The 20549-nt window shown below is 49.4% G+C and overlaps 1 protein-coding gene across 1 annotated transcript in view; it reads left to right on the forward strand.

The window, feature by feature from the left end:
* Positions 1-728: 728 nt before the first annotated feature.
* Positions 729-20549, forward strand: part of IRAK2 (interleukin 1 receptor associated kinase 2) — a 65817-nt gene continuing 45996 nt past the window's right edge. The window contains exons 1-3 of the mRNA XM_032270661.1: positions 729-892; positions 1305-1465; positions 1816-1998. Of these exons, the coding sequence (XP_032126552.1) occupies positions 729-892; positions 1305-1465; positions 1816-1998 (508 nt within the window). The remainder of the gene's footprint in view (positions 893-1304; positions 1466-1815; positions 1999-20549) is intronic.

Genomic DNA, 20549 nt, shown 5'->3' on the forward strand with positions numbered 1-20549 from the left:
CTCCTCGGCCTCCCAAAGTGCTGGGATTACAGGCGTGAGCCACTGTGTACAGTCCCTATGGCATAATGTTAATAAATAAGACTAGGATGCAGAATCTCAGGTGAGGCGCGGTGGCTCACACCTGCAATCCCAGCACTTTGGGATGCCGAGGTGGAAGGATTGCTTGAGGCAAGGAGAGCAAGACGAGCCTGGGCAACATAGTGAGAATCCACCTCTTAAAAAAGATACAAACTGGCCGGGCGTGGTGGCTCACGCCTATAATCCCAGCACTTTGGGAGGCCGAGGCGGGTGGATCGCGAGGTCAAGAGATCGAGACCATCTGGTCAACATGGTGAAACCCCGTCTCTACTAAAAATACAAAAATTAGCTGGGCATGGTGGCGCATGCCTGTAGTCCCAGCTACTCGGGAGGCTGAGGCAGGAGAATTGCTTGAACCCAGGAGGCGGAGGTTGCGGTGAGCTGAGATCGTGCCATTGCACTCCAGCCTGGGTAACAAGAGCGAAACTCCGTCTCAAAAAAAAAAAAAAAGAAAAAGAAAAAAAAAAAAAGATACAAACTGTTATCTGCAGTGCGGCAACAACTGCATCCGAAGCCACATCTGTGTAGAGGGGTGATTTTTGGAAAGGGGAAGTACCCTAGTGGCCTTCGGAGGATTGTGGGATGCTGTGTAACTTTGCCCCTGGTATTGTCCTTTTTTTTTTTTTTTTTTTTTTTTTTGGTGAACAACCATGAATTTTATGGTAAAACACAAAAAGACAGAATGCATTATTTTTATTGTTACCAGTGGTAGCGCCCTGCAAGTTTTGACCGGTAGTTCAGAAGTGGCAAAGTGTTTTTGTATCTATGGCTTTCTTGATCCTTGTAACAGTTCTCTGAAGACAATGTGGCAAAGGTTTGTGTTTTTTCATTCAATCATTCACATGGTATAGCTTTTTTTGTTTGTTTTTGGAGACAAAAACACGTCCAGCTGTTGCCCTGGCTGGAGTGCAGTGACATCATCGTGGCTTGCTGCAGCCTCCAACTCTTGGGCTCAAGTGATCCTCCCATTTCAGCCTCCTGAGTAGCTGAGACTATAGATGCATGCCACCATGCTTAGCTACTTTATTTTTTATAAAGACAGGGTCTTGCTATGTTGCCCAGGCTGGTCTTGAACTCTTCAGCTCCAGCAATCCCTCCTCAGCCTCCTAAAGTGTTGGAATTACAGGTGTGAGCTGCTGCACCCAGCCTCACATGCTTGTTGAGTTCCCCTGACCAGGACTGGGACTTAGCTGAGAGGAATGAGATGCCAGGGGCAAAATGTAAGGAGGCTCGGATGCTCAGGGTCTTGCGGTGCCACCTGAAAGTCAGCGCCTCCTGCATTTTCCTTCCTTAGGTGCCTCGCCTGACTCACCCTCGTCCGGGCCCCGCCTCCACTCTGAGCCAGGCACTACTCTCAATTCTGGGGAAGTAACAGTGAACCAAACGGGTAGCGCTCCCTGCCTATACGGGCCTTCCGTCTAGAAGGGGAGGCAGGCAGAGCTGGTACTCACTGAGACTCCCCTGGGCATGCTGACTGCCCTAGGCGTAGCAGCAGCCAGTGCTCAAGGTTTGGACCCTGCCGTCCCGTGGTCTTTCTCCTAAGTCTTGTGTGCTCGACCCCATGGGTGTCCAGCAGAGTCAGCATTGTAACTTGGGCCACCTGTGGAGCTCAGCTTACTGTGGTGTTTCCAGTGTGGAGGATGTCCTGAAAAAAACCCCGCTAGCAGCTAGCGTGAGGACCTCTCCTGGAAGGACTGCCTCTTTGACTCTAAGCAGGGTCCTCTCCCTCCGTTCCAGCCTCCTACGTGATCACAGACCTGACCCAGCTGCGGAAGATCAAGTCCATGGAGCGGGTGCAGGGCGTGAGCATCACGAGGGAGCTGCTGTGGTGGTGGGGCATGCGGCAGGCCACAGTCCAGCAGCTCGTGGACCTCCTGTGCCGCCTGGAGCTCTACCGGGCTGCCCAGATCATCCTGAACTGTGAGTAACTCAGGGTCCTCCCTGGGTGGGGCCCATCACGCTCCTGAGCAGTTTCCATCCGTGTGAGCTGTACTCTCTGGCCTTGACACTTTTTTCCTCTTTTAATTAAAAAAACTAATCTAGGCCGGGCGCGGTGGCTCAAGCCTGTAATCCCAGCACTTTGGGAGGCCGAGGCAGGTGGATCACGAGATCAAGAGATCGAGACCGTCCTGGTCAACATGGTGAAACCCCGTCTCTACTAAAAATACAAAAAATTAGCTGGGCATGGTGGTGCGTGCCTGTGATCCCAGCGACTCAGGAGGCTGAGGCAGGAGAATTGCCTGAACCCAGGAGGCGGAGGTTGCGGTGAGCCGAGATCGCGCCATTGCACTCCAGCCTAGGTAACATGAGTGAAACTCCGTCTCAAAAAACAAACAAACAAACAAACAAACAAAAAAAACTAATCTAATGAGTGAGTTTACCATGCACATAAGAAACTGATAACAGGCCAAATGCTGTGAGTCACACCTGTAATCCCGGCATGTTGGGAGGCCAAGGGGGGCGAATCACCTGAGGTCAGGAATTCGAGACCAGCCTGGCTAACATGGTGAAACTCCATCTCTACTAAAAGTACAAAATTAGCCAGGTGTGGTGGTGTGTGCCTGTAATCCCAGCTACTCAGGAGGCTGAGGCAGGAAAATCACTTGAACCCGGGAGGCGGAGGTTGCAGTGAGCTGGGATTGTGACACTGTACTTCAGCCTGGGTAATAAGACCAAGACTCCATCTCTAAAGAAAGAAACTGCTAACAATGGTTACCTGTGGCAGCCAGAGAACACAGTGTTGGAGGGAGACTTTACTGTAAATTGTTTCGTACCTTTTAAATTTGGGCTGTTTAAAAAATAAATACACTAGGTAATTTTAAAAAGCTCAGTAACTATAACAAAAATTCAAAAAAGGCTGTAGTAAAAATGATTCATATTGTCATCCTTTCCCTACTTTACATCCCAACAAGTAATGACTGGTAACAATTTCTGGTTTGTCTTACTAGAAATTTTCTCTGCATGAGCAATGATATTATGTATCCGCAATCCCTTTTTAAAAAACTTTTCTTTTTTTTAGACAGGGTGTTGGTGTGTTGCCCAGGCTGGAGAGCAGTAGTGTGATCAAAGCTCATTGCAGCCTTGATGTCCTGGGCTCAAGTGATCCTCCTGCCTCAACTTCCTAATTGGGACTATAGGCACATGCCACCATGTCTGCCTCATTTTTCGTTTTTTTAATAGAGATCGAGGCTGGTCTTGAACTCCTGGCCTCAAGTGATCCTGCTGCCTTGGCCTCCCAAAGTACTGGAATTGCAGGCATAAGCCACCTCACCCTGCCTGCAACCCCCTTTTGATACAGGTAGTAGCACACCATGTACTATTGTGAATTTTTTTTTGCACCTAGCAATAGACCTTGGGGACTGTTTCATATTGACAATTGACACATTCTTTCTAATAGCTACATTGTATTCCTTTGACAGATATACTATGATTTGTTTAGCTTACCCCTATTGAGAGATGTTTAGGTTCCTTCTAGCATTTTTTGGTTCTTTTTTTTTTTTTTTTTTTTGAGATAAAGTTTCTCTCTGTCACCCAGGCTGGAGTGCAGTGGTGTGATCTCGGTTCACTGCAACCTCCACCTCCCATATTCAAGTGATTCTCCTGCCTCAGCCTCCCAAGTAGCTGGGATTACAGGCATCTGCTACCAGGCCCAGCTTTTTTTTTTTTTTTTTCCTATACAGAGTCTCGCTCTGTCACCCAGGCTGGAGTGCAGTGGTGAGATCTTGGCTCACTGCAGCCTCCGCCTCCTGGGTTCAAGTGATTCTCCTGCTTCAGCTTCCTGAGTAGCTGGGACCACAGGCACCCACCACCATGCCCAGCTAATTGTTGTATTTTTAGTAGAGATGGGGTTTCACTGTATTGTCTAGGCTGGTCTTGAATTCCTGACATCAGGTGACTGGCCCACCTTGACCTCCCAAAGTGCTGGGATTACAGGTGTGAGCCACTATGCCCGGCCATTTTTCTCTTCTGTATAGTGTCAGGATACACTCCCTTGGACGTATAGAGCCTGTTTTACACACATGTAAGTGTAGCCATTTTCTCGAATTTTAAGTGTTGATTGACATTGATACCAGTATTAATGAACTACTGTCCTCTGAGAGAATAGGATCACGTGTTGTGGGGACATATTTAGCCGGTAGTACTCCTACCTTGAAGGGTGGTTGTGAAGTTGAAGAGCAGAAAGTCAAGTACCTGGTGTTCAGCCGGTGCTCAGCAGAAGGCAGCGGGAGGAGGGGTCTGGCTATCCCCACCCCTCCTCACATCCCCAAAGAGACCCCCTCAGTGTGGGGCAGGGGGCCAGTCTTCTGCAGGTACTTAACTGAGCACCTGCCTGGTGCTGTCCTAAGTTCTGGAATATAGCACAGGCAAAGCAACTCTGCCTTCACAAGGGCACAGTCTTGTTAATGTACAGGAAAACAAGTAAAGAAATGGGCAGGTAAGATACAGTGATCAGATAGGGGAGCCTCCTAGGACAGAGGGTCAAGGAAGGCCAGTGCGAGGACGTGAACCTGGAGGAATAGGAAGAAGACAGCCATGTGACGCGTTGGGTAAGAGCCCAGGAGAGAGGGGCCAGCATGTGCAAGGTGCCTGGGGAGCCAGTGGTGGGAGACCCAGATACCCAGGGAAGAGCTGTCCTGTCTGGGATTCCTGAGCTGGGAACCACCTGGTTGGACCAGGATACCAGGTTCAGCACCTGCCTATCCCTCAGGTCTTCTGGAATCAAGGACAGCTTCCAGGAGGAGGGACTGGGAGCAAGGGCCTGAGGGTAGGGGCCTAGAGAGCGCCACCCTCTGGAATAAACCAGGAGAGCAGGGGATGCTGAGGTGGACCTGCAGGTGGAGAGATCTAGAACTCCAGCCCGGGCTGCGCTTTTGGGGGCATCGTGGGGCAGACCACACCAGGCACAGGGAGCCCAGTGGAGCAGCTAGAGCATCTCTTTCCTTCAGCTGCCAAGTGACTTTCCAGGCCTTCCTGTCTGGGGCAGGGAATGGGGCGATCCGGCTCCCAATGTGAGTGACGCTCCAGCTTGACTCCTTGTGTCCCTACATAGTGGTGGCTCCTGATGAGTCATGGCCCTCCCCACCCCGCGGACTCCTGCTCTCTCACTAAGCCCACCTTCCTCCTCAGAGTGGAGGGGTCAGCTGCCCAGGCCACAGCCTCCCGCTTCTGGAACCCACCTGAACCCCTCCCTGCCTGATTCTCTGGAGCTGCTGCTGTTTCTCTCCTTACATTCCCCCTGCAAAAGTTGTCAGAATGAACATGGAGTCATTTTGTGTTAAAAAATAACACTTGGCTAGGTGTGGTGGCTCACACCTGTAATCCTAGCACTTTGGGAGGCCGAGGTAGGCAGATCATTTGAGGTCAGAAGTTCAAAACCAGCCAGATCAACATGATGAAACCCTGTCTCTACCAAAAATACAAAAAAATTAGCTGGGTACGGTGGCACACACCTGTAATCCCAGCTACTCAGGAGGCTGAGACAGGAGAATTGCTTGAACCCGGGAGGTGGAGGTTGCAGTGAGCTGAGAATGCACCATTGCACTCCAGCCAGGGCGACAGAGCAAGACTCCATCTCAAAAAAAAAAAAACCCTGACAAATAGAGCTGGGGAAGGCCATGAAGGAGGACTGTCATGCATAAATGCCCAACAATAATAACTGTCATGGACGACTCTATAAAAACCACAACCTTACATAAAGACCATCACAGTCACACACACAAAATACTTCTGCGAGGACATCTGTCCAGCAAATGCCTGTCTGACCTGGGAGACTGGTATCACCCTTGTTATCCAAGGACAATTACCTTAAAACAGTTACCTTTCTGGTAATTGAAAAACCTTTCTGGATACACTTAGTTTACTGTGGCACGTGTACGCTCATTCCAATGCCCTATTCCTGAGTAAGCAACATTTTCTTGTAGAGAGCCTCTCCTTGTTTGTTATTTAGGTTGATACCCTGAAGGCCAGATCCTCATTCTGGCCTGCCAGAGAGGCCAGGTGGTTTCACAGTGCAGTCGTGGGCGGCGGGCCTGAGTTTCAGTTCAGGCTCAGCCTTGGCTGTGTGGCTCTGGACAAGTCCCTTCCTTTCCCTGGGCCCTGGACCTCTCGACCCCGTCGTTGTCCAGCTCAAGTGTAGTCAGGAGCAGGGGCGGGAGTTCCAGCTAAGTGGAGAGGGGGGCCGGTGGGGTGGGGCTGGCACCAGACCCCAGTGTTGCCCCTACAGCTCAGGCTCAGAGGTTGCAGGGGAGTCCCAATGCCTGAAAGCAGAGAAGCACCGGGGCTTGAGACACAGCCTCTGGCTGGACACTCACCATCGATGTCAAAACCTGTTGACTAATCTAATACAGATTCTTAGCAATGTGAGGCCAACAAACAATAGAGTGCGAAATTTCCAGAAATACACTCATCTCAGTGTGACACCTTTTTAGGGGAACACTGAGCACTTTTGAGGTGCTGGCACTCCCCAAGTGTCTGCTCAGAGGAGCCCCTTCTCCACCCAAGGAACCTGGCCAAGAATGGCTGGGGGTGAAGGTCATGCTCAAGCAGTCTGGATCCAGAGCCATCCTGCTTAGCTTCTTTTCTTTGAGACGGAGTCTCACTCTGTCGCCCAGGCTGGAGTTCAGTGGAATGACCTCGGCTCACTGCAACCTCCACCTCCCTGGTTCAAGCAATTCTCCTGCCTCCGCCTCCTGAGTAGCTGGGATTACAGGTGCCCGCCACCACACCCAGCTAATTTTTGTATTTTTAATAGAGACAGGGTTTCACCATGTTGGCCAAGCTGGTCTCTAGCCCCTGGCCTCAGGTGATCTGCCCACCTTGGCCTCTCAAGTGTGGGGATTATAGGCGTGCACCATGCCCCTAGCAGTCCTACTTAGCTTCCATATGGGAGATTCAGCTGCACCAGTTGCCTCTGAGCGCCGTCCTTTGGTGTCAAGAAAACACTAGTGATACTTTTGCCTATTGGCCTCTGTTCTGTTTAGAACTTTACTCAAGATTGGTGGGATGAGGTGGCTCATGCCTATAGTCCCAGCACTTTGGGAGGCCGAGGCGGGTGGATCACCTGTGGTTGAGAGTTCCAGACCAACCTGTCCAACATGGAGAAACCCCATGTCTACTAAAAATACAAAAAAAAGTGGTGGGGCATGGTTTCGCATGCCTGTAATCCCAGCTATTCAGAAGGCTGAGGCAGAAGAATTGCTTGAACCTAGGAGGCGGAGGTTGCAGAGTCTCAAAAAAAAAAAAAAAAGAAGTTTACTCAAGATCTGTGCTCTGCTGTTCTCACTGCCTCTACCCTCCTTTCTTGTTCCCACACCTCCTGTTTCTTCCTCTCAGCCCTGCTGATCAAAACTGCCTGAGGAAGAATGATTAAGGCTGGTTTCCACATCCACAGAATCCCTGCCGTTCTTTTGTTATGGGCGTCTGGTGGTGTGTTACTATTGGTTTGAATTCTCAGGCAAGGCACTTCCCCTTTCTGTATCTTTTTTTTTTTTTTTCTTTCATTAGAAAAAAGTGCTGTAAATCCTTGTCACTTTTTGGAGGTGAATATAGAGAAGCATTTTAAATTTCTTTTTTTTGAGATGGAGTTTCGCTCTTGTTACCCAGGCTGGAGTGCAATGGCGCGATCTTGGCTCACCGCAACCTCCGCCTCCTGGGTTCAAGCAATTCTCCTGCCTCAGCCTCCTGAGTAGCCGGGATTACAGGCACGCGCCACCATGCCCAGCTAATTTTTTGTATTTTTTAGTAGAGACGGGGTTTCACCATGTTGACCAGGATGGTCTCGATCTCTTGACCTCGTGATCCACCCGCCTCGGCCTCCCAAAGTGCTGGGATTACAGGCGTGAGCCACCGCGCCCGCCTTAAATTTCTTATTCTATCTGTTCGTAGCCTCTTCCCTTCCCAACTGCTTAATATTTAACATCAGTTAAACATGCCTTTGCACTCACTTGCTTAGGATTGGTTATGAACTTGCTCATTGTCTCTGGCAGTTTGGGAACCTGATCTCTGCCCACTGCTGTATTTATTTTATTTTATTTTATTTATTTATTTGTTTATTCATTTATTTTTTGAGACAGAGTCTTGCTCTGTCGTCCAGGGAGGAGGGCAATGGCATGATCTCAGCTCACTGCAACCTCCACCTCCCAGGTTCAAAGCGATTTGCTTGCCTCAGCCTCCCAAATAGCTGGGATTCCAGGCATGCTCCACCATGCCGGGCTAATTTTTGTATTTTTAGTAAAGACAGGCTTTCGCCATGTTGGCCAGGCTGGTTTCAAACTCCTGACCTCAGGTGATCCCACCGCAGCCTCCCAAAGTGTTGGAATTACAGGCAGAGCCACCGTGCCTGACCCTTTATTTTTCTTTGTTGTTGTTATTGCCATAGTGGTTCAAACAGACACCCACTATTTTTTTTGAGATGGAGTCTTGCTCTGTCGCCCATGCTGGAGTGCAGTGGCATGATCTTGGCTCACTACAACCTCTGCCTCCCGGGTTCAATAGAGTCTCCTGTCTCAGCCTCTTGAGCAGCTGGGACTATAGGCGTGCACTACCACGCCCAGCTAATTTTTTGTATTTTTACTAGAGAAAGGGTTTCCCCATATTGGCCAGGCTGATCTGGAACTCCTGACCTTGTGATCCACCCACCTTGGTCTCCCAAAGTGCTGGGATTACAGGCCTGAGCCACCGTGCCTGGCCAGATGCCCCCCCACCTCTTAAAGGGCATTAACAATACATTTGAAGAAAACAGTTCTTGAAAACCTCACGTATTAAAAGTCCTGGACATGAAGTGGCTTCCTCAGGGACTGACTTCTCCAGGGGATGTGCCTGTATGTGACTGCAGCCTTTTGAAGGCCATGCTTGAACTCAGTGGTACGATTAGGGCCCACTGGGGGCCACGTTTGTGCACAGTCTCTTGAAATTGTGGACTGCGGTGGCTTCTATTCTGAACAGGTAGAGGACTGGGTCTGTGGGTCTCTGTTGCTTGATATTTCCTCAGCCTTAGTTGCCAAAGCCATAGTTATTTAATGTGTCAAATGCTGAATATTCTAAGAATTAGAATGAATCAGTACAGAAGGCTCAGAACAGAAAACAGTTACCCATTCCTTGCCTTAGCACATCTGCTGGCCAGAGTCAGCCCCTTTTTCCTCTTTTAGCCATCCACGTCTTGGTCCCCTGTATTAGCCTTCCAGGTTCACTGCTGTTAAAGCACAGACCACAGTGGCTGAGAGAAGACGGTGTTCATGTCCTTCTCCTGTGACTGCCAGGCTGCCCTGGGCTCCTGTGGCAGCTCCGTGGTGTTGAGGCCCAGACTGTATCTGTATCATTCTGTCAGCGTGGACACAAGGCTTCTCACATCTGAGATGGCCCCTCTGTGCCCCCACATGCACATCCCAGCCAGCAAGAAGGGGAAAAGAGGGCAAGGCTGGGCACACTCCTCTTCTTTTAAGGACACGACCAGGAATTTGCTCACTTACTTTCCCTCGCAAGCTATTGGCCGGAACCTGGTCACAGAACCACAACTGCTTCTGAGGGAGGCTGGCAAATGTCGTCTTTAGCTGGAAGGTTATGTGTACAGCTGAAGCTCTAGTACTCTAGAAGAGGAAGAAAGCAGTATGGGAGGGACAATTAGCAGTTTCTGCCATGATTCCTTGTGGCCAAGCAGATATCCGTGTACACTTGTCTTGACATGCATAAAATGTCTGCTTTCCACAAGGGACAGAGGCCTGGGGGCCTAAGTAGCCACCTCCTTTAGGGCAAGTCTGGGATGTGTGGGTGATGTGTAGGCTTCTTTAATGGCCCCAGTGACCCAGGGCCTCTCAACCAAAGAGAAGCTGTCTGTATCCCTTTCCCCCAGCACACCCAAATTCAATGATGGAATTTGAACAGGAAGCCACAATAAAAACTCCCATTTTAGGTGAGAAACACGAGGTAGTTTCTGTCTATAGCAGTCAACAAAACAATCGTAAAACTCCATTCCCTTTAAAAGAGTAAGTTCTTCGCTTGGCCCATCCTACAGCCTTTGGTTCTCAGTGATCTGTGATTCTCAAAGCATCCTAAGCGTCAGTATTACCTGGGAACTTGTTAGAAATGCAAATTATTGGGCCCCACTTCATCTGCTGATTCAGAAACTAGGGGTGAGGTCCAGCAGTCTGGCTTAAGCCCCCCAGGCGATTCTGATGCACCCTGAGGTTTAAGAACCACTGCTCTGGCCGGGCACACCTGTAATCCTAGCACACTGGGAGGCTGAGATGGTTGGATCACTTGAGGTCAGGGGTTCGAAACCAGCCTGGCCAACATGGTGAAACCCTGTCTCTACTAAAAATACAAAAATTAGGCAAGGCTCACGCCTGTAATCCCAGCCTCTCGGGAGGCTGAGGCAGGAGAATCGCTTGAACCTGGGAGGCGGAGGTTGCAGTGAGCCAAGATCGTGCCACTGCACTCCAGCCTGGGCCAACACAGTGACACTCTGTCTCAAAAATAAATGAAAATACAAAAATTAGCCAGGTGTCATGGTAAGTGCCTGTAATCTAAGCTACTTGAAAGGCTGAGGCAAGAGAATCATTTGAACCTGGGAGACAGAGGTTGCGGGGAGGTGGAGGTTGCAGTAAGCTGAGAATGTGCCACTGCACTCTAGCCTGGGTGATAGAGCAAGACTCCGTCTGAAAAAAAACATACCACTGCTCTGATACCTGGTCCTCCATGATTTCTGGCTGTCTTAAGAGGCAGGGGAAGTGGCTTCCATGTTCATTATTCTCTGTGGCCTTATCTGAATGGAACTGGAGAGAATGTGCTCTCATTTAGGGCTACTTGGCTTTCACAAACCACCTCCTGCCGGTGTGGGTCTGGGGGCTTGAGTGGAGCTGTAGGAGTCAATCAACACTAGCTTTTATCAAATTCAGCTGTGGTTTCTTTGGCAACCCAATTCTGTCAAAAAAACTGTAAGCTTCTGCTCTCTTGGCTTCTAATCAGTTCTGCTGTGTGGTAATCACAGCCAAAGAACCAGCCTAGACACATCTTTTTATTTATTTTTTTTTTTTGAGGTGGAGTTTCACTCTTGTTGCCCAGGCTGGAGTGCAAGAGCATGATCCCGGCTCACTGCAACCTCCACCTTCTGGGTTCGAGAGACTCTCCTGCCTCAGCCTCCTGAGTAGCTGGGATTACAGGTGTGCGCCACCATGCCCTGCTATTTTTGTATTTTTAGTAGAGATGGGGTTTCTCCATGGTGGTCAGGCTGGTCTTGAACTCCTGACCTCAGGTGATCCACACACCTCGGCCTCCCAAAATGCTGGGATTGCAGGCATGAGCCACCACGCCCAGCAAGACACATCTTAATTCTTAGCCCTGAAGTGTTTGGTCTGTTACTTCCTGGCTTCTGTGCTCAGTCTCCCCCAACTCATTCGCCAATTTAATGTGCTTACCTGGAGCTCCCTTGAAGCTGCCTGAAAGAGTAATTTGGATGGAAAGGCAGCACTCTTGATTTGACTTTTGCCTTTGAACTCTCTGTATTTGGCAGAGAACCTCTTCTGAGGGTCAGTAGTAGAACTGAGAAAGGTGGAGCAGAGATTAGATCATTAGAAATGTTGGTACCATGGTCTTCCCTGCTGCTGAGGCTGACTCTTGAGATCCCCCAAAATGGGGATTCTTAGTCGACTTGGATTGTTAGCTACAGTCTGGGTCTTCGTTTTCTTTCTTACCTATTTTTTTTTTTTTTAATAGAGACAGGGTCTTGCTGTGTTGCCCAGGCTGGAATGCAATGGTACAATCATAGCTCATTGATGTCTTGAACTCTTGGGCTCAAGCAGTCCTCTTGCCTCAGCCTCCCAAGTAGCTAGAACTATAGGTGCAAGTCACCATGCCCAGCTAATTTTTTTTTTTTCAGATTTTGGAATTTTTGCATTATATCCTTAGTGGCTGAGCATCCCTAACTTGAAAATCCAATATCTGAAATGCTCCAATGAGCATTTCTTTTGCGTGTCATGCTGCTACTCACAAAGTTTTGGATTTTGGAGTATTTTGGATTTCAGGGTTTCAGATTAGGGCTCTTCCACCTGTATCACTATTTTTAGCCCCTCTATAGGTTGGCTTTGCAATGTTAACACATATACTTCCATTTCTTCCGTAAGCTATAGGCAATGTCTCCCAATGCCCCATTTTGTAAGATGAAGCCCTTTTTTATCCCCTCCTCTTCAGTTTCACCTCCCATCTTCTGGCAAACACTAGCTGAAAAATAGTCATTTGTGAATGTTGTGACCGCTGAGCCTCCAGGGAGAACTGGGTCTTGGATGAAGCTTCACTTTCTGGGTCAGACAGGAAAGGGGAATGCTACCTTTGCGTCCTAGTTGAAAGCTGCCTCCTTATATGGGGAGAGTATGACATGTACGGGGCATCTGCAGTGGCAGGTCATGGTCTAGAGCAGCATTTCCCACACCACGTGCCTCAGAAGAGTGGTCCAGCAAGATACCCTGCTGCAAACAAAAGGGTCCGTAAATAACTAAACTCTGGAAACCACGCATACTTTATCACTGCCTCCACCTTTGGAGATTTACAATGCACACCAACCATGAAGGCTCTGATAAGTCCTGCAGCAAGGAAACTTATTCAGGCCATTGTTTCCCATTCATATTTGACCATGGTACTCCTTTTCATTTGATGCTTACTAATATGAGATCAATATACTTTGTGAGTCACTACTCTGGGGAAATGGTGACCAAGGTGATGGTGCTGGGCATCTCAGGGAAGCCCCATGGTGGAGAACCTAGGGGGTCAGGGGCAGAACTTGTATGTTGAGACCAGCAGTCAGAGTCTGTTTCTGCGCCTAGGGCCCAACATCACCTGGATTTTTCCAGATGGCCAGGCTTAGAAGGGGACTGTGGACCGTGCTCCAGACCTTGTATGCTGGCGTCTTGGGGCTTAAGGGCAGGAATTGAGGCAGAGGTGAGTATCCCAGCTGTGGCTCCCAGGCAAAGGAGAATCCACTATAATCAATGCTGAGCTCTACAGCTGATTAAATGCCACCCAAGGCTGGGTTAGGCACTGATCCTGTAGATGGTGGGGAGCAGATGGCTCTGGCTCTTGAGGATGGAGGCTGGAAACCAGGTACACTGCCCTGTGAGGTGAAATCCTCCCTCGGCCCTGCCATAGGGAGTTAGATACGCAGGAGCTGGACAAGATAGTTAATAAGGACCTAAAAATACATTTTTTTTTTTTTTTTGAGATGGAATTTCGCTGTGTTGCCCAGGCTGGACTGCAGTGGCTCAATCTCGGCTCACTGCAACCTCTGCCTCCCAGGTTTAAGCTATCTTTGTGCCTTAGCCTCTGAGTAGCTGGGATTACAGGTGTGCGCCGCCACGCCCAGCTAATTTTTGTATTTTTAGTTTAATGGGGTTTCGCTATGTTGGCCAGGCTGGTCTCGAATCCCTGACCTCAGGTGATCCACCTGCCTTGGCCTCCCAAAGTACTGGGATTACAGGAATGAGCCACCATGCCTGGGCTAAGAATATATTTACAGAGTGCCTGCTGTGTGCTAGATGCTGGGGATGCAATCACGAAAACACAGCCAAGGTCTCAGGCCTCAAGAAGCTTGCAGTCCAGTGAGAGATGAATCGTAAGGACCTAACACACAGATGCATGTCACCCACTGCAGTATGAGTGTTCAAAGGATAAATATAAGTCAGGTGGGGAGGGCAGGTAGGAGAGTGCAAGATAGGGGGATTTTTTTCTTTTTTTGAGACAGACTCTTGCTCTGTTGCTCAGGTTGGATTGCAGTGGTGTGATCTCAGCTCACTGCAACCTCCGCCTCCTGGGTTCGAGTGATTTTTCTGCCTCAGACTCCCAGGTGGCTGGGACTACAGGCATGTGGCACCATGCCCAACTAATTTTTTGTATTTTTTAGTAGAGACAGGGTTTCACTGTGTTAGCCAGGATGGTCTCGATCTCCTGACCTCATGATCTGCCTGCCTCGGCCTCCCAAAGTGCTGGGATTACAGGTGTTAGCCACCACCCAGGGCCCAAGATGGGAAGATTTGATCTCATCAGGGGAAGTTCCCCTGAAGTAGTGAAATTTGAGCCTCCCTCCAAAGGAATAGTGGACTAAGAAGTGAAGGATCACATGGACACATCTAGCCAGGCGGAGCAGCATGTACAAAGGCCCAGGGATGGGCTGAGGCTAGGGATAGGGCAGGGTCAGGCCACCTAGCTCCATGCAGGCCACAGCCAAGAGTTTGCTTTCACCTGGGAGTGAAGGGAAGACATTGGAGGGCTTCCACTGGGGAGTATCCCCTTGTTTTGGCTGCCACATGGGCTAGACTAGGGGGCTGGCCTGTGAGGTTCAGATGTCAACTGAGTAGGACAGGGAGACACTTCAGGAATCCGAAGAGATTTGGAAGGCGACCAAGGTTTTCTCTTCCCATCTGTTGCTACCATCTTCCAGGGAGTCTTCAGTTTCGCAATTTTCATGCAGTTTTTTCTTGGTTGCGCAACTCTCGACAGTTTCTAACTTTGGGTTTGGCGTCTCAGCCAGAGTCATTTCCTTCCTGGAGCTGGGCTCTCATTGAGTGGAAAATTTGGGGCTGCTACATAAAATGAAACAGAAGAGAAGGAACCCTTCCTCTCCGGAAGGGGCCAGGCTGTGCCATGTCCAGACAGGGCTTGTGCACCTGCCCTCTTGGAAGGCTGCCCTGCCTCTGCCTCTTTCCAGCTGCTAGGGCACAACAGAACGTGCCTACATCCAGACCCTGGCCCACTACAGACTTGCCACTGGAGGTGGCACTGTTGTGAGCCAAGACTCCACAGGCCAGGGGTCAGGGCACCTGGGTTCTAGTAGTAGCTTGTATTTAGCACCTGATATGGGCCAGGTAAGCATCTTTTCTCATAACTCTTATTATCCCTATTGTATAGAAGGGAAACTGAGGCTCAGAGATTAAGTCATGTCCTAAGGCCACATAGCCCGTAGTGATGAGGCCAACATGGGAATTCAGGTCTGTCTGACCTTACCCTTTTCTTGGGTAGGTTACTGGTTTGCATCAAGTCTCACTTTTTCCATCTGGAAAATGGGTGAAGACATTGCCCTATCTGCTTTTCTTGTAAACTGGAAGGTTCAAAGCCTAAAAGATGGTGAAGTTTTCTTAAAGTTAATTGCTGAGTGGCTCAGGACAGGTCACTTGACATTTTCCTTCCACGCATGCATTATTCCATTGGAAAAAAGCAAGGCTTTAATCACTGTTGGTCTCTTGAGAGTGGTGTTAGAATGAACAGAGTATGGAATGCCTCTAAACCAGTTCCCAGTTTTTTTGTTTTTTTGCTTTTTTGTTTTTGAGACAGAGTTTCTTTCTATTGCCCAGGCTGGAGTGCAGTGGCACAATCTTGGCTCACTGCAACCTCTGACTCCTGAGTTCAAGCGATTCCCCTTCCTCAGCCTCCCAAATAGCTGGGACTGCAGGTGCATGCCACCGCACCCAGCTAGTTTTTTTTGTATTTTTAGTAGAGACAGGGTTTCACCATATTGGCTAGGCTGGTCTCAAACTCCTGACCTCATGATCCACCCGCCTTAGCCTCCCAAAGTGCTGGGATTACAGACATGAGCCACCATGCCTGGCCAGTCCTCAGTTTTTCAGAGAGGAAGGGTAAGAGCCGAGGTGAATTGAACCGTCCTTTATTGAACTCCTGCTAGATGCTTAGCTCTTTTGTTTGTATGTTTGTTGTTTTTTGGTTTTTTTTGGTGCCGTGACTTGGATTCGAACTGAGGTTGCTGCGGACAGATGCTTAGCTCTTACAAGTAGGCTCCTCCGGTTGCAAGTTTTGGACACATACTGAGATTGCATTAGCCAGGATAGGCTTGGTTATGCTGCAGTAACAGATGAACCCTGAAATCTAGTTGCTCAATGCAACAAATATTGATCTGCCACTCACCTGAAGTCCAGTATGGGTCATGCAGCCTCCTGCTTTCTTGTAGCCAGCTATGTCATCGAGAACATGTGGCTTCCAAGGTCACCGTGGCCGGGGAAAACAGGGATAGAAGAGGCTCACTAGCTGTTGAGTGCTTTGTCCAGGAAGTGATGGGTAGTATCTCCACTTAAAATACTCTGGTTAGAACCAGTCATGTGACCCAGACTAGTTGCAAAGGAGGCAGGGGTATGAGAAAGGGAGCAGATGGTTATTTGGAAAGTACTCTGTCAGCTACAGGTTACCTCAGTTCCAGGGCACTTATGGTAAGGTTCTGCCTAACTGTGGCCTACAAGGCCCTGCACGGCCTAACTTTGCCTAGGTCTCCAACCTCATTTCTCTCTCTCTTTTTTTTTTTTGAGTTGGAGTTTTGCTCTGTTGCCCAGGCTGGAGTGCAATGGCACGATCTCAGCTTACCACAACCTGCACCTCCCGGGTTCAAGTGATTCTCTTGCCTCAGCCTCCTGAATAGCTAGGATTATAGGCATGCGCCACCACACCTGGCTAATTTTGTATTTTTAGTAGAGACAGGGTTTCTCCACATAGATCAGGCTGCTCTCGAACTCCCGACTTCAGGTGATCCGCCCCACTCGGCCTCCCAAAGTGTTGGGATTACAGGTGTGAGCCACCACGCCCAGCCTCCAACCTCATCTCTGCCATTTTCCCCTCCAGTCATTTCCCTCAGCCGTTAAGGTTATCCTTCACTTGTGGAGATATGCCAGTGTTTGCTGCCTAAGGATCTTTGCCCATGTGTTCCCTCTCCTCAAAATGCTGTCCCCCCCAGCTTCCCTCCATTCTTCCATGGCTGGTCCTTTTCATCCTCTGGGTGTCTGCGTCCATGGCCCCTCCTCATAGCAGCTTTTCCTGGCCGGCCTATGGAAGTAGGTCCATCAGGCATCCCTCCCTTGAGTTTGTTTTCAGCATAGAGCTCCTCCCAGTTTGTAATTAGGTGTCTTTTATTTAACTAGCTTAATGTCAGTATTATGTCAGTTTTGATAAAGGATTCCCTGTTCCCTAACACAATGAATGAATTTGAAAGAATGAGTCATTTCAGCAGCTGATAGAGTCCAAGTTCACTGGAGAACCAGGGACTGCACCAGCAGGAAGGCAGGCTGTGCCCTCAGGTTTGCCTCATTTCAGGTCTAGCTTGAGTTGGGAGTTTTGAGTGTGTGTGTGTGTTGTGTTTTGTGTGTGACTGCGGATGGCCTGGAGGGCCAAACCCAGGGATTAGGAGGGAAAGGAAAAGAGAGGGCGTAGACAGCTGTGTTTGCCCTGATAGGGCCAGCTGGCATGAGGTTTCTTTAATTACAGTTGAATCACTTTTGTTTGTATTCTGGCCATATGAGTCAGCTTAAGAACAAATTACTGTTTAGTTTGATGGGCATGAAGAGTTAGGGGGGATTTCCAGAGTGTGCTCACTGAGGAAAGACCTCGTTGCCAGCTCTGAGTCCCCTCTGCTCCAGCAGTTCCTGGATTTGCCACTGTGTGAAATGTTCTCAGCCAGCTAGCATGACGGTACCCATCAGCCAAAGGCCCAGCACCCGTAAACATCCTTTAATTCTTCCTGGAAGGAAGTAGGGCATAAACAAGCAGATTATAAATAAATCTGCATTCAGAAAAAAGAAAAAAATTCCTCTGAAACCACCTAAAAAAGAAAATAAGTAAATAAATAAACAAATAAATCTGTATTCTAGGCTTCACTTTCTTCAGATATAAGACAATTACCTTATACATGGTAGCACTTGTCCCCCAGAGCTGTTATCTGAATTAAATAGGCCACAGATATGGGAAAGCACTTAGTGAAAAAAGCCTGGCCTAGAATTAGAGATGGTCATTATAATAACAGACCTCAGGAGGCCGAGGAGGAAGGATCACCTGAGGTCAGAAGCTCGAGACCATCCTGGCCAATATGGTGAAACTCTGTTTCTACTAAAAATACAAAAATTAGCCGGGTGTGATGGCTGGTGCCTGTAATCCCAACTACTCAGGAGGCTGAGGTAGGAGAATTGCTTGAACCCGGGAGGCGGAGGTTGCAGTGAGCCGAGATCGTGCCATTGCACTCCAGCCTGAGCAACAGAACGAGACTATAGCAAATGATGGTACTTAGATCTGCTGGGTGTTTTTTTTATCTTCGTGGCAAGTCTGGGGGTCAGGGGTCTACTTCCACATCTCATTTGTTGGATGAGGAAGCCAAGCCTTAGGAGTGTCCCCCTGCTGGTGAGCCCGACTGCAGGACACGCTCCAGACTCCTGGGACTTCATTTGCCTTCCATGGCATCGGTGATTCATGATCATGGAGAACAGGCACTCTGAAGACAAATCAGAGAGAAAAAGAAACCATGCCTGGCATTGAGCCCTGGTGAATCATGACAGGGGCACAGAGAAGTGCTTCTGCCCCCCCCCCCCCCCCGCCGTTTCCTCCTTGTACCTGGGGCTCAGCCCTTATCACTGTGGGTTCTCAGCCTCAGCAAGGCAGCTTTCAAAGACACCCAGATTCCAGGCTGGGCGCAGTGGCTCATACCTGTAATCCCATAACTTTGGGAGGCCAAGGCAGGTAGATTGCTTGAGCCTGGAAGTTTGAGACCAGCTTGGACAATGTGGCAAAACTCTGTCTCTACCAGAGAAAAAAAAAAAAAAAAAAAAAACCCAAAACTGAAAAAGCCAGGCCTGGTGGCGTGCTTCTGTAGTCTCAGCTACTTGGGAGGCTGAGGTGGGAAGATTGTCTGAGCCTGGGAGGTGGAGGCTGCAGTGAGCTATGGTTATACCAGTGCACTCCAGCCTGGGTCACAGAGCAAGACTCTGCCTCAAAAACAAACACAAAACATCCAGACTCCGTCTGAGAGCCATCATGTCAACCTCCTGGTGCCTGTGGCCACCTAAGCTGTAGGAGATTAGCGGTTCCCTTAGTCAGCTGCATCCCCTTCCCATGCCTGGGGGTCCTGGCAGGGAGAACCCTGGGCTACCTGCCTCCAGTGTGTGACTGAGGCTGGCTGTCAATGGCATGGGTGGGCAGGCTGAGGCTCCCACCTCCCCTGCTGCCAGGCTCCTGTGTTACTTTGCCCCCATGGCCTCTGTGTCTCTCGGGACTGTGCACCAAGTTGCTGCCCACCTAGAATTGGTTTCCATTAGTGTGTTTAAAATGTTAAAAATAGCCTTCCACCCTAAATGCCTCCTTCCTTCGAGTTGGGAATCAGAAGTTCTTTTCTATCTGCACCTTCTGGCAGAACTGAAGGAGGGTGGCTCTTTGCACAGTGTTTCGGGCCCCTGCCCTGTGCCAGCGACTTCACATTTGTCCTCATGAAGCCCTGGGGCCGCCCTGAGAGGTGTGGGGTTATTATTCTGACTCCGAAGGAGAGGCACGTGAAGCTCAGGGGCTTAGGAGGTCCGTGCCTGGGCTCGAAGCTGGAATTGGAGAGCCTGGGTCTGGTTCAAGCCAGAGCCGACGCTTCCCCTCGCTTACTCTCATGATCCCAGTTCTACTCTTTGATCAGTCTGTGTTTTTGGATCTCATGATCCTGCAGAATCAACTTTATGTGTGGAATTCTCCTGAGAATTTAATCCTGGGAGGAGAGAGTGCTGTCTTGGAAGCCTGAGGCTGCCCCTGTCCCTCTGTGATAAAAAGCCCTCGAGCAGCTCACTCTGGAGCCTTGGCCTTGGTAGACAGGAAGCTCAGCATGAGCGTTAAAGCTCATCACAGCCCTTTCTTGTGGCCATTTGGCTTCCTTTGCCTCATCCTGACTTTGGTGTTCTATTTTTATTTCACCAGTTCTTTGTGTGCCAGCCTGAATGAGTGGGCATTGCATCTGTCTAGCTGGCAGGGACCACGTTTGGAGGGATGAGGACAGAGGCCATTTTCTCCATCTTCAGGTTTGGACAGTGGGACAGGCATACATGGGCCTGCCTGCCCCCCAGCTCAGACCACGCCGGCAGCTCCAGAGCGGAGATAAGGGTGGTTCATGTTTGTACACACCATTTATTGCTTGCATTTTAAAAACATCTAGAAACTCAAAGCTTGCTAAGACGGGGCTTTCACAGGAAACCAGAACTTCTTGTTGGGGCTGACATGGGGCTCTGTTAGCTTACATCGGTGGCTGACTGTGACCCAGGACTTTGTGTGGCAGAGTGGATATCAGCCCCAAGTGTACTGACAGGTCTGGTTGCCGGCAGCCCTGCTGACACTGCCCCTCCCCATCTGTTCCCCAATCCTGCCCACTTCCAAGTCCCCTGCAGTACCAGGTGGGGCCCCCGCATGTCACTGAAGAAAGAACAAGAGAAAGAAAGAGAAAAGCTGGATTCTCTTTAGGATGAAAACATAATGGCACTTTTATTCTTCCCCACGGGTGGAGCCCACAGAGGTCAGCCACAAATGGGTTGGTGGCCTTGATGTTCCTACCAAATGTGTTTTGACAGAAAGGCAAAGATTTGTGCTGAACAAAACCTCATCCTGAATGGACACTGGGCCGGGTGCAGCGGCTCATGCCTGTACTCCCAGCACTTTGGGAGGACAGGGTAGGAGGATCACTTGGGCCTAGGAGTTTG

Source organism: Sapajus apella, unplaced genomic scaffold (assembly GCF_009761245.1).
Source record: "Sapajus apella isolate SASKATOON/1434 unplaced genomic scaffold, GSC_monkey_1.0 scaffold213, whole genome shotgun sequence".
Classification (NCBI taxonomy): domain Eukaryota; kingdom Metazoa; phylum Chordata; class Mammalia; order Primates; family Cebidae; genus Sapajus; species Sapajus apella.